The sequence below is a fragment of the Lutjanus erythropterus genome, chromosome 1 (assembly GCF_056507025.1).
Source record: "Lutjanus erythropterus isolate fLutEry1 chromosome 1, fLutEry1.hap2, whole genome shotgun sequence".
NCBI classification, from domain to species: Eukaryota; Metazoa; Chordata; class Actinopteri; order Lutjaniformes; family Lutjanidae; genus Lutjanus; species Lutjanus erythropterus.
The window spans coordinates 49,121,065-49,133,863 of record NC_139317.1 but is presented as its reverse complement, the minus strand read 5'-3'; the positions used below and the strand labels follow the sequence as shown (position 1 = coordinate 49,133,863).

Here is a 12,799-nt window from a genome sequence, read left to right as displayed (position 1 = left end):
GAGTAATGTAGCTGGTGTTTGAGAAACTTTCGGGAAAAGTAACACACGGGACGATCGACCCCATTTGTATCCTCCTGCAGTAGCACTGCGCCTGCCCCTACAGCACTGGCACCCACTTCCATTTTAAACCGTTTGGAGGGATCGGGAGCGGCGAGTATGGAAGCATGGCTTAGGAGGCTCTTCACACTTTCAAAGGCATGTTGGCACTCAGGAGTCCACACAAACTCTACCTTCGGGCTGAGCAGAGTTGTCAGCGGATGAACAACAGTAGAGAAGTTGCGACAGAAACTCCTGTAGTAGCCTGCCATGCCTAGGAATCTGGGAAGGGCTTTCCTGGTGGTTGGAATCGGACAATCGGTTATCGCCGTTACTTTTGCTTCAACTGGGCATACTTGTCCCTGACCAACCTGTCTCCCATTACAGTTTGTCAAACCTGCTAAGACTGTGTTTACGAGTCGTTGAAACGTGGCTGGAGCGTTACACATGCCAAACGCCATGACGGTATACTGCAAAAAGTAGTCTGGAGTTACAAACGCCGAAATTTGGGAGGCACGGTCTGTAAGTGGCACTTGCCAATAACCTTTGAGGAGATCTAACTTGCTCACAAATTTGGCCAGTCCCAAATTATCGATGCAGTCCTCCATGTGCGGGAGAGGATATGAATCGGGAACAGTGGCTGCGTTTACTTTGCGAAAGTCAGTGATGAACTGAGAAGAACCATCAGATTTAGACTCTAAGAGACATAGTGAACTCCAGGGGCTGGAGCTGGGCGTGGCCAATCCATGCTGTAGGAGGTACTCTGCCTCCTCTTTCATCTTTGCCCGCTTCATGGGGTTAACACGATAAGGGTGCCGTTTAATAGGCCTAGCACCTTTAACGTCAATATCGTGTTTTAGGACGTTAGTTCGGCTCGGAACATCACCAAAGAGACACGGAAAACTGTTTACCAGATACCTTACATCGCGCTGTTGCTCGTCAAATGCACTAAATGAGACGGCAACTCTTTCATCATTTCCAAATTCGGTAATCTTGCACTTTGATGTGCAGAATGACACGTCCCTAAACCGTCACTTTCATTGAGAACATCTGACGTTTCTGACACAATTAGCGCGGAAGTGCCAGACACATCAGAAGAAGGATTTTCACACCTAAGAGGATTTAATACAGACACAGGCCTGGAGTGATGTAACTTCAACATGTTGACATGGCACACACGAGTTTTACGCCTTCTATCAGGTGTGCCAATGACGTAATCTGTATCACTCAAACGTTCACGGATTTCATAGGGGCCTGAAAATTTAGCAGAGAGTGATGAGCCAGGGATAGGCAGTAATGCCAGAACTTGATCACCGGACTCGAAACGTCAGAGGACAGCGGAGCGGTCGAAGTGTCGCTTCATCACCCCTTGGGATGATGAGAGAGACTCCTTCGCCAAGGAATTGGCATGGTGCAAACGCTCGCGGAAAGTGCTTACATAGTCTAGCACACTCTTTCCTGTAGAACCGTTGGACGACAACATTTCATCTCTTAATGATTTAAGTGGCCCGCGAGGTGTATGGCCAAAAACAAGCTCAGCGGGACTAAATCCTAAGGATTCCTGGACTGCTTCATGAGCAGCAAATAACACAAACGGGACACCTTCATCCCAACTTTTCTCAGTTTCCAGACAGTATTTTCGGAGCATGGATTTTAACGTCTGGTGCCACCGTTCTAGTGCGCCCTGGGATTCGGGATGGTACGCGCTACAGACGGCGTGTTTTATATTCAGCGTCTCAAGGACTTGTTTGAAAAGTTTTGACTGGAAATCGGTGCCTTGATCTGTCTGGATTACTTGCGGGAGCCCAAATGTGGCGAAAAACTTCGTTAAGGCATGGACCACAGATTTGGATGTTATCTTTCGCAATGGGATAGCTTCAGGGAAATGAGTGGCAGCGCACATAATGGTGCATAATGGACACTGTGGGACATAATAAACTGGTGGCTTCTGGGCTTGTAGCTCTAGCTGGCGCAGCCTTATTGCTGTGTCGGCTTCAATCTCCAACTTTTGGATCTCGAGCTGGTACTTCAGCTGTGCCTGTCTGTTCTGGGCTTTTTCTTCAGACTCCATCTGGAGACGAGCAAGGCGCACCTTAAGCCTGGCTTCATCTCGGGAATCTGACCCAGTGGGGGAGAGAGGTTCAAAGCGGGGTAAGGTAACAGGAGTTCTCGGACACCTGTCTGCCCCTCCTCCGTCTCCCGCTGCGTCAGGCACGCTAACCAGCTTTTGGTCACCCTGGCTTTCAGCCCGGATGCGTTCCTCTACCGAAGCCGACTCGGGCTGCACCGGCACCACAATGACCTCCTGTTCCACCAGCCTACTAATGATTAGGGCTTTAAGTTCCCTTTTTAACAATGATTTAGGGTACGCGATGCTGAAGTGGCTTGCTATTTCAGCCAAATCGTCCTTCCGATAGATGTCAATTTGTTCTAACGAGGGTGAGGCCAGAAACGAATTGAGGTCAAACATAATTGCTTCAATCCAATCACAATCAACTCACCTGCTCTGTTTTTTTTTCCACGCCAGCCAATTTAACTACACACAGTAACAATAAACAATTTTAATCCGGAATCCTTTAAATTAGATGATCCCGGACGAGCCCCCATTTATGTTACGTCCCTTAGCTCGTGATGGGAAAAGGGAAGGAACATAAAACCAGTTGTGACTGGTAAGTAAAAGTTATTTATTTGTACCGGCAGTTAAAGAGGCAAGTACACAAGAAAAGGAGGCATCAAAGCAGGCGACAGGGCCGGTGAGTGCTGCTCAACTCAGAGAAAATAATAAAACAAAAAGAGAGCTCCCAAAATGGGGCTTAACAACTTCCTACAGTGCCTAAAACAAACAAAACAAAAGGGAAGCCTGTAGCTATCTACCTGCGGGGTTTAAACAAAAATACAAACGAGTCAGCACTCCTATGCCTGGTGTAGTCTAGTACAAGATAGAATCCTAGCAAGTGTGTGAGTCAACTTCATCAGTTATTGAACCTGTACCCTGGCCCAGTCCCTTTCAAAACGAGTACCTCATACAAAATGACTTAAAACAGAACAGCAACGGGAGGCACGTGTGGCAAACTGTCTATGGCAGAGGCAGCCGCCCTGACTGGCACGCACACTGAGCTTAAATCTCTTTGACTTCCAGCTGCACTCCTGTGATTGGTGGATGGGCGATCAAGGGCACCAATCAGCAGGCCGAGTGTAGATGGCGCAGGTAACGCCCCACGAAGCTGGAGGCCAATCACGGGCCGGAGCTCACACACTGCAATACATAACAGAACTACACGGGTTAAGGGTTAAGCACGGGGGGGCGGAAACGGCGGTGGCCGTAACAATATTCATTGCCCATCGGACCACAGAAATCCTTGAGTACACAAATCCCTCTAACTGGAGGTACACTGGTACCCTTACCGAACTAGCTGCACCACACCAATGGAGTCAGGGCCCTCAAATCCATCCTCACCTTCCAATGATGCAGCTACAGAGTTGAGAAAATCTGCATTCTGTGGCATTACTTATATAATGCCAACCAATGTCCCCTCCAACATCCTTGACTTCCAGTGCTGGGAAGATTTAGTGGTTGGCACATCTCAACACATCATCTCGTCCTTGGATCCAGGTTCTCAACCCCCATGAGATTGCATGTGGAAACTCTTCTTCTACAATATGCACAACAGGAGTTTCCCAGAGGAATATGCTTTACTACAAGCAAGCAAACCAGTACCTAATCCAAGTCGGCTAAGCAATCTGGCTCCTGAGTTTGATCGCACCACCAACCTAATCCGAGTGGGTGGTCAGCTGCGGAAAAGTGAGGATCTTGATTACAACAATATCCACCCAGTAGTCTTGGATCCCAAACACTGCATCACACAACTGCTCATCAAGGATTATGACCACAAGTTACACCATCCTGGCCCAGAGAGTTTTTGCTAGCCTTAGGAGGAACTATTGGATCCTGCGTGGGAGACAAGCAGTGAGGAAGCACCAGCATTCATGTATCAACCGTAAGAAATGGAAAGCAAATCCGCTGGTCCCTCGGATGGCTGACTTACCTCCATCTCACCTGTGTTTATTCAAGCCCCTTTCTGGTCTACTGGGATGGACTGCTTCAGCCCTTTTCTCATTAAAGTCGGCCGCAGGCAAGAGAAGAGGTGGGAGATTCTCTTAAAATGCCTTACCACACGTGTTCACATAGAACTTTTGGCCAGTCTGGACACTGACAGTTTCCTTATATCTTTCCGCCGCTTTGTTGCTCGGCGTGGAACCCCCTTTGAGGTCATTTCTGACCATGGTACGGAACAACTGGTGAAATACAAAGTCCGTTTCTTGAGAAACCCTCCACATGCTCCACACTTTGGGGGAACCTGGGAACGGGAGGTCGGAGCCATTAAGTCCACTTTACGTGTGACCTTGGGTGATCAAACCGTCACAGAGGAGGTGCCAAATACAGTGTTGATTGAAGTGGAGGAGATCCTAAACTCAAAGCCCCTTGGATACCTGTCATCGGATGTATCTGACCCTGACCCAGTAACACCAAATCTTCTCCTTATGGGGCGGCTGGAAGCAGCCCTTCCACCGGTCGTCTATGCTCGTCCTGACCTTCTTGGCACAAGGAGATGGCGGCACAGACAAGTGCTTGATGACCAGTTCTGGGCAAGTTTTATCAAGTACTACCTACCAACACTTCAGTCACGACAAAAATGGAAAGTGGATAAGCCAAATCTTACCTTGGATGCCACAGTGATGGTTGTGGACCCCAATCTGCCCTGGCCAGTTGGAAAAGTGCAGAAAGTCCTTCCGAGTTCAGATGGAAGAGTCAGAGTGGCAGAGATACTGATAAAGGGGAGAACCTATGTACGTCCTGTCAGTGGGCTGGTTGCTCTCACAGAGATCAAGGATGATTCAGAACCCCTCCAAAGTCCAGGAGGATTTTCCTTAAAATCAAATATGACTGACATATTTGAGGGGCGGCTGTGGAAAATCCCCCAAGCTCTCTCTCTACCTGTTCCCTCTACCTGGATGGAAAATCCCCAACCACTCCTACCTGGCTTCCCCTTCCTGGATGGGTGGAGCCCAGAGGCTATAAATCAGCCAGGCCACATGTGGCCATCCCTTTCCTCTGGAGAACAATAGAGCATATGGATGTCTAAGCCTTTGGTGAAATGTTTGAACTGCGTACCTGACATGTGAGTTACTTAGATTTGAATGCATTTAAATGAGTTTAGTTAATTAGAATTCAGTTTCTGTGATGTATATTTCTAGATTCTTAGGTTTATCATATTTATATTTGAAGTTAAATGATCTTTTGGATTATTAATTGTGTTAAGGAGGAATTATGTTTAGTTTAATATTCTTTACTCCTTTTCCTTCTGTTGTCAGATGAAACCACTTTAAACAACCTTATAATAAAAGATTCAAACGGAATCTCCTCTATGTGCTAATCTGTCCTCACCAACACACTACTGAGTTGAACCGAATCCTCAAACCAGATCAACCTAAGCCCTATATAATCTTCAGATAAAGTGTAATGTAATAAAAGTAACAGATGACCTGAGTTTGCTCTTGTTTTGTGTGTTGCTTTCTGACAGTTTGTGACTTACCTCATTAACAACATGCTGTAGGGAGCCCTCCACAGCCTTCTGCTGACCGCCCAGGACCTGGACAACCCACACAAACCACAACATCATTTATCTATAGAGAATTTTCGGCCATTATATGGCAGGAGACAGTAAACAGATTCTCTGAAAAGGGAGGGGTGACATGCAGCAAGACCCCAAGAAGTAACTCAGAGTCCCTTTAGTGCATTTTGCTACATCAGAAGAACTGTGTAATATACACTAAATAAGTTAACAACACTTCAGCATGGTATTCTGAGTAATTTACTGTGAGACATGATGTTTGAATTATTGTGCAAAATTTACTTTATTGCCTACCAGCCAAGCGGCTACTGAATGTTCTATTTTACTAGGCACTCAATAGATTAACATAATTTCTGGACTGGTGAGTGTAGGTAAACTAGCATACTTTACATACTTAACATTTGGCTGGTGCTAATTTCATGCCGGGGTTGAGTGGATGTTAGAAAGGAGCTGTGGAAATATGGACAGGGAGACTGAAAACAGCAGACTCTGGGACTTCAGGACTCTGAAAAAAGAGTGATGATCCATCACATGATTATGGTTCAATAAGGTAGAGCCCCACTGAGTTTGTGCTAGTTTTTTAGGGTTAATTAGGGTTTATTAGGGTATGGATACCACTTTTACTACTACTACTGCTGCTGCTACTACACTGCAAAAGAGGAATTTCAAGAAAGTAAAAAAGGCCTTGTTTTTGGGAAGTCACTTTATGCCTTAAATGAAAAATAACCTTGTTAGGCAAGTTTTGCATAGGATTAGCTACTCCCTCTTGTGCTTGAACTGAGTAACTACACAGTGTCACAGCCTTAACCAATGGTAAAGACGTATTTGTTTCAATGTACGATTGCTACTCAGTAATACTACAGTGGCTACAGTAATAGGTCAGAAGATTGCTATATAACATTGGCAAAATCTGCTGTCGTCAACTCAGTTCACTCACTGGAGTCACTCTGCTCTAAGTGTTGATAGGTTATTACTCATGAAGTGGACACTGAGTGAGTGTAGCTTTATTATACTGTATAGTAAATCTATTATATGTATTATACTACGCTATATAGTACGGCAGTCGAGCCGACAGCTTTAGTCAACTTGGCATGTCTGGGCTTCATTCACTTGCATTACACCAGATAAGCAGTATGGAGGCATATTATGTTTTTATTCTGTTGTTTTTTTTACGTTTGAAAACTGGTCACCATTCACATCCATTGTTTGGGAGATTCTGCAACACTGTTTTCCTGTGAAATTCAAGCAGTGTTATGTGGACTAAAAAACTAAACCTGACCTTAAATCAGCATTAAGGTGAGTAGATAATGACCGAATTTTCATTTTTGAGTGAACTATCCCTTTAAGTCTGGGAATGCTGCAGTAGAGTATTAGCAGTACACAATGCATTCACAATGCATTTTCTGCAGGAAATGCATTTTCTAATTACTGCTAGAGACTGGATATGGATTCCTTCACACAACACACAGCAGGTTACACAATTTGTATATATGAAGACAAAAGGTGTTGGGGAATTTTCCAATCTGTAGGCAGCATGCTAAGGCCTTGGAGCCATTGAGAGGCCCACAGTAACTTTTAACAGACATACTGTCTCTCCTTCAGACAGTAGATGCAGCTGTCTTCTCCTTTCAGATAAACAAGGGAACAACCTGATAGTGTTGCTATAGTGTTGCTAGGCGTTGTCTTGTCTCTCTGAATGGAGAAGACATAACTGTAATCTGGTTTGAATAACACTGACCCTGAGCTGTGGAACCAGGGGTGTTGAATTCTGGTCTCAGATCTTGTGTATTCATAATTCCTGTGTTTGGATTTACAGAACAATAGGCTAATTCAGTGTGTTGGGTCTGACCTATTTGGGCATAGGTTCATCATGATCTTGTCTGTGAATGTTTAAAGACTATCTCAGAGGACTGAAACTACAGAACTGAAGGAAAAATTAACACTAACTGTGTACTGGTTATTCCGTCATTCTTCTTGATCAAGTATTATTAAACCAGTTAGGGTTAGGGTTAGGGTTATTGCACGATGTATGGGCAAAGGATAAAATCCACAACCAAAGGTTTCAAGGTGCACTTGTCAATAGTTGGCATCAGACTTGAACTAGGGATGCACCGATACCGATACCAGCATCGGGTATCAGTCCGATACTGACCTCACGTACTTGTACTCATACTCATAAAACTACTCCAATACCCCACACCCGATACCATGTCACGAGAAGTAGCTGCTCTATACAAGTAAACATCTAAAAATTCGCCATGATGCAGAGTTCAAGGCGTTTGCTGATGCTTACCCTCTTTTTTTGGACACACCATCCTCATAAGCGAGAGACTGGCTGTCCCCATCCACTAATGCCCGCAGTGACTTTGGAAACTGTCCATAAAATCCCATGTAAGTCCATGTAAAACTGAAATAAATAAACTGAGATCTTCCGCGGTTCTGGGGTTCCCTTCAAGAGACGACCATCTGTCACCGTCTCCTCTACTTGTGTCACTTCGACACATCTGCGGTCTCTTCTGCCTGCGTTGTCACATTCAGTTGTTATCTCATTGGTTGCGCTTTGAAAAGTCAGCGGCAAACGAGGTCAAGGTTCAAATATTTTGAACTTTGAGCACAGCAGTCAGTGGCAGATCCGAGCGGTGCGCTACGCCGAGAGTAGCAGTGCCGCTTGGTTGGGCGACACCACTCTCTCCATAGGAAAACAATGGGACAACCAGCGCAAAGCGTTTTGACCGCTGATCATGTGTTGGGGCCTTCAGGGGTTCACGGTAGGGTAAACAAAACTGTTGCACATGGCACCACACTCATACCTGTCCCCCGTAAACGATGACAGGTAGGAACTATTAGCTCTTAGACAAGAGAGACAAGAAGAAAAAACTTAAATACTACACATGTAAATGTGTAAGTAAAATACTAGTTAAAATGCTGTAAATGATAACGAAATAATTATCATATATACCACTATTTATAATAGTAAACTTAATTCTGCAAGTCCACAATAATGTTGTGAAATTATTATACTGAAATATATCACATACACAGTAAACTGCACAGCTTATTAAGGAACACAAAATCAGTAATTTACTACAAATAACTTAAGAATGTAATGTGTACAGTAACCATGGTTACACTTGTAGCAGGAAACGGCAGCAATGATTTGTTACATTTAGAAAATGACCATCTAATGAAAATAAAATGTTTTAAAGGTTACTGTAAGAACTTTAATGGCATTATTTAGTACTTGTATCAGTACTCTGTATCAGCAAGTACCCAAATGTAAGTACTTGTACTTGTACTCGGTCTGACAAAAAGTGGTATCGGTGCATCCCTAACTTGAACTTTTGTTTTATCTTATCCAGTGTTTTGAGGCTAGTTTCAAACTGATACTGAGCAGGCAGTCTTTTAAGTATATTCAGGCTACAGCAGTCTCAATATACTTAAAAGACTGCTTTGGACTTTTCACAGTGTTTTCCTCATATGAATGCTAATTCTATAGGTGGAGCGCTGTGTGTTTGTCACCACAGAAAACTGACTGGGAGTCCATCAGAACTGCTTGTCAGCTCCTGCAGACTTCCCCCAGACTCCAGACACCTGATATCTCGCTTTGTATGTCTATTTACGACTTCTGTATCCACTACCTATCTGAAAGAAGCTTGGTCCACTGAGCTGAATCAGGAGGCATCTGATGACATTTGAAATGAAGGCTTAACTAGAATTCAATCTTGCTCAACTGACCCATTGCTAAGCCCGACCTCCAACAGCAACTGTCCAATCACAGCCTAGCAACCGTAACTAAAGCTGACTAAAGCTTTCCATTTCTCTACATGTTAACATGGTGTGCAGGATGCTCAGAGAAGAGCGATATTTGGCATTTAAAGACTCTGGACAGGGATATCTTTTCTGTAGTCTCTCAAAAACATGAAACAGATAAATGGATGGATTAAACGCTGTGTTAATCTGCTCTAATGTAAAATGCAAACGTTAGCATGTCCAGCTAACTAAGACTAACTTACTAGCTGCAGTAACTGTACCTCCAGCCAAACTTGTTAGATACCACTACATCTGCATTTGTTCTGTCATGGATTGAGATGAAGGATGCGGGCTGGGGCAGATTCAAAATGGGTCAAAGACGATGCATCTCACTCTGGTACACTATCTCAGGTCTAAGCTGACTTAACTTAGCTCCTTTCCCAGCTATCTTCAGTAATCGCAGTCTGGCTTATCTGGCTGAGTGACCTGTCTCCAAGGTCCGCTGCACTAACCCAGCACTGGCGCTTCATTTTTCCACATCAATGAGTGTATTTCTGTCATCATGTTGATATACCTGCCGTATCTCACCATCCGACCAATGTACATCATACCATGTACACAGCTGTCAAGTAACTTTACATTTACACTTTCAAAGTGTTCTTGTTTTAAAAGTCAGATGTCAGATGTTAACATTAAAACAGACTTTTCAGCTGAGTCAAGGAGTTAACAGTAGCTTACAGCTACACTTAAAAAGTCTGCTTGTGAGTCATTATTTTAGCCGACAAAATGCTAGAAATGAGAAGCTGCTTTTGTCTGAGGATTCAAATACCTCATGTTTCAACAAGTACTCACAACTTCAAAGTTAAATCTGCCACTGTTATCGCTGAAAACTGCATAAATGCAGTGCGAGAATGGAAAGTTTGGCCAACTTAGCCACAGTAACTAAGGAGGGCAGGGCTTAGCGAAGGGTCAGTTATTCAATACAAAGTCATTCAACAATCAGTCGGAACGGTAGCTGTCAAGATGATGATTCTAACCAGGTGGAAATCGCCTACACTCCCCAGCTTCATTGTTCTGTATTGTCTTCATATTTTAATGATATCATGCCTTCTCTATGTCTGGCTTTTCACTTGACCTTCCAGTGTGGCTGTTTGGCACAATTTAAAAATTTCCAGCGTGGTTGGTCTACACATTCTACAAACCAGTTCTGTTCAATCATAACCTGACCCAGATCAAACCGACACACCCTACTATGTACGGTATTTTGGCAACAACAAATGTACTGTGTCAATGTAGGTAACATCTAATTAGTTAAAGTGTAAACAATCAATCAGAAAGAACTCTTACCTGAGGTGTGCCTTGTTCCTGACATTTCTGTAAGAAAGTGGAGGCTAACATCATAAAATGACCAACATGAATAAAGACATGGTTAGTCATATGTATGTACTAGCTGGAAAAGACATGATTTTATCCTACTTTAAAAACAGTAATACATAACCCATTTACACCATGCATTGTTAGCAAACTTAGTCCAAAAAAAAAGAAAATATTTGAAAGACGTCACCTTGAATTCAGTGAAATTATAGCAGGCATATTTTTCTATTCTGACATTTTATAGATTATGATTGATGGAGAAAATAATCAACATATATGGATAATGAAAGTAACAATTAGATGCAGCTCAGTTTTGAAACATATGAATAGCAACGTTGCCTTAATTTCTCATTTCACATAATCTCATTATTTAAACCAATTTTGTTAAGGATCCCATAAATTAGGGTGACCTCGATAACTACTGTACAAGAGATTCAAAAATTAAACTGCTAAGAAACTATGTCATGGACAAAATCTTTCTGAATTATATCAAACAAATCTTTGGCATTTCTGTGCTGACGTGTAATTATCAAGCAACATATATGCTGATAATACTGATATATTTGTGATAAACAAAACAGCATTTCCAAAGTCTGAATTTTTACAATAGGCAGGTAAACATATCTTCATCTGACAGCTGAAGTCCCTCTTAACTTGACTGTTACAACACAACTGTTATTCAATATCTCTAATAAGTTGCATATTAGAGCCAGATGTATGCTGGTAGACATTTTTTACAAGTTAGAAGTTTTACCACATAGTGTATGTTCATGCAACTGGAATAACAAAAGTAAACAATTTGCTAACACTAAACAAGCATTCTTTCAGTACAAATAGTTAGAAATACACTGCCAGATTCATTTTAGGGGTTTCATATTTAATCCTACTACTATGGAAGAGAAATCTCAATACAAGTATATAGCTTAATATAATTACTATAGCTGGTAAAAAACAAACAAACAAACAAACAAAAAAATTGCACCCGCAAAACATAATGTTTTAGATTTCCATATGGCTTTTTGGAATTTCTCAAAATGCCCAACAAGAAAAATGTATTTACACAATGTTAAAGAAAAAGCTTTCAGGATATGCATACAGGCTAAATATTAATTAAAAAAAATCTAAAATTAAAATTGCAATATAGTCAACTGCAATTTTCACAGAGGAGCAATATTTGATAACAATTTTTGTTTTTAAAGTGACTGTGGTGCTGCAGAAATGTGCTGGCCTACTCATCAGTAGGGATGCAGCGATTAACCGATTTTACTATTAACCGCGCTTTAAAACGTCATGGTTATTTAATCCCAAAGGCACTGCTACACCAAGTTTTTCTGTTCTCATTCGCAAAAAACGGACACTATGCTGGTACATTATTTTCGGCGCAACCTGCACAGAACGAAAACAAAGTTACACCAGAGGTGCAGTTGCTTACAGTGCAGTGTGTATCAAGAGACATGGAGGCTACACTACATTAGCTCAGTGTTCCCCAACCCTGGTCCTCAGGGCCCACTGCCCTGCATATTTTAGATGTTTCCCTGCTCCAACACACCTGATTCAAATGATCATGTTGTTGTCAGGCTTCTGCAGAGGCTTGATGATGAGCTGATCATGTGAATCAGGTGTGTTGGAGCAGGAAAACATCTAAAACATGCAGGACAGTGGGCCCTGAGGACCAGGGTTGGGGAACACTGCATTAGCTTAGCAATAGCAGAAGGACCAAGCAGCGAAACTTTGTTTCCACCGAAGAAAAGAGTGAAGTCGGCAGTGTAGGAGCTTGTCGGATACACCAAGAATGATCAGGGAGTCATTCAAGACGACGGATCACCCATCTGCAAAACTTGCCGAAAAAAAGTTGCAGCTGAAGGGTCAAACACATCTAACTTTATGTAGCATTTGCAGGATCACAACCCAGCTTTACACGCCATAGTAAAGGTAACACGTAATAACTGAGTTAAATTACGTTAGTGGCAAGTTACTAAATGAAACACTGAGTTGGTAGGGAGTTA

At 42.8% G+C, this 12,799-nt stretch overlaps 1 protein-coding gene across 2 annotated transcripts in view; it reads right to left on the bottom strand.

Annotated features, from left to right (window-relative positions):
- The window catches only part of mtch2 (mitochondrial carrier homolog 2), a 31,954-nt gene that overhangs the window by 12,048 nt on the left and 7,107 nt on the right, over nucleotides 1–12,799 (bottom strand). Inside the window, exons 4-5 of one of the 2 annotated variants that reach the window (XM_084722794.1) lie at nucleotides 10,767–10,793; nucleotides 5,631–5,687 (exon numbers count right to left, since the gene is read on the bottom strand). In XM_084722794.1, coding sequence (XP_084578920.1) covers nucleotides 5,631–5,687; nucleotides 10,767–10,793 — 84 coding nt within the window. The remainder of the gene's footprint in view (nucleotides 1–5,630; nucleotides 5,688–10,766; nucleotides 10,794–12,799) is intronic. The other variant, XM_084722804.1, reaches the window with a different exon arrangement.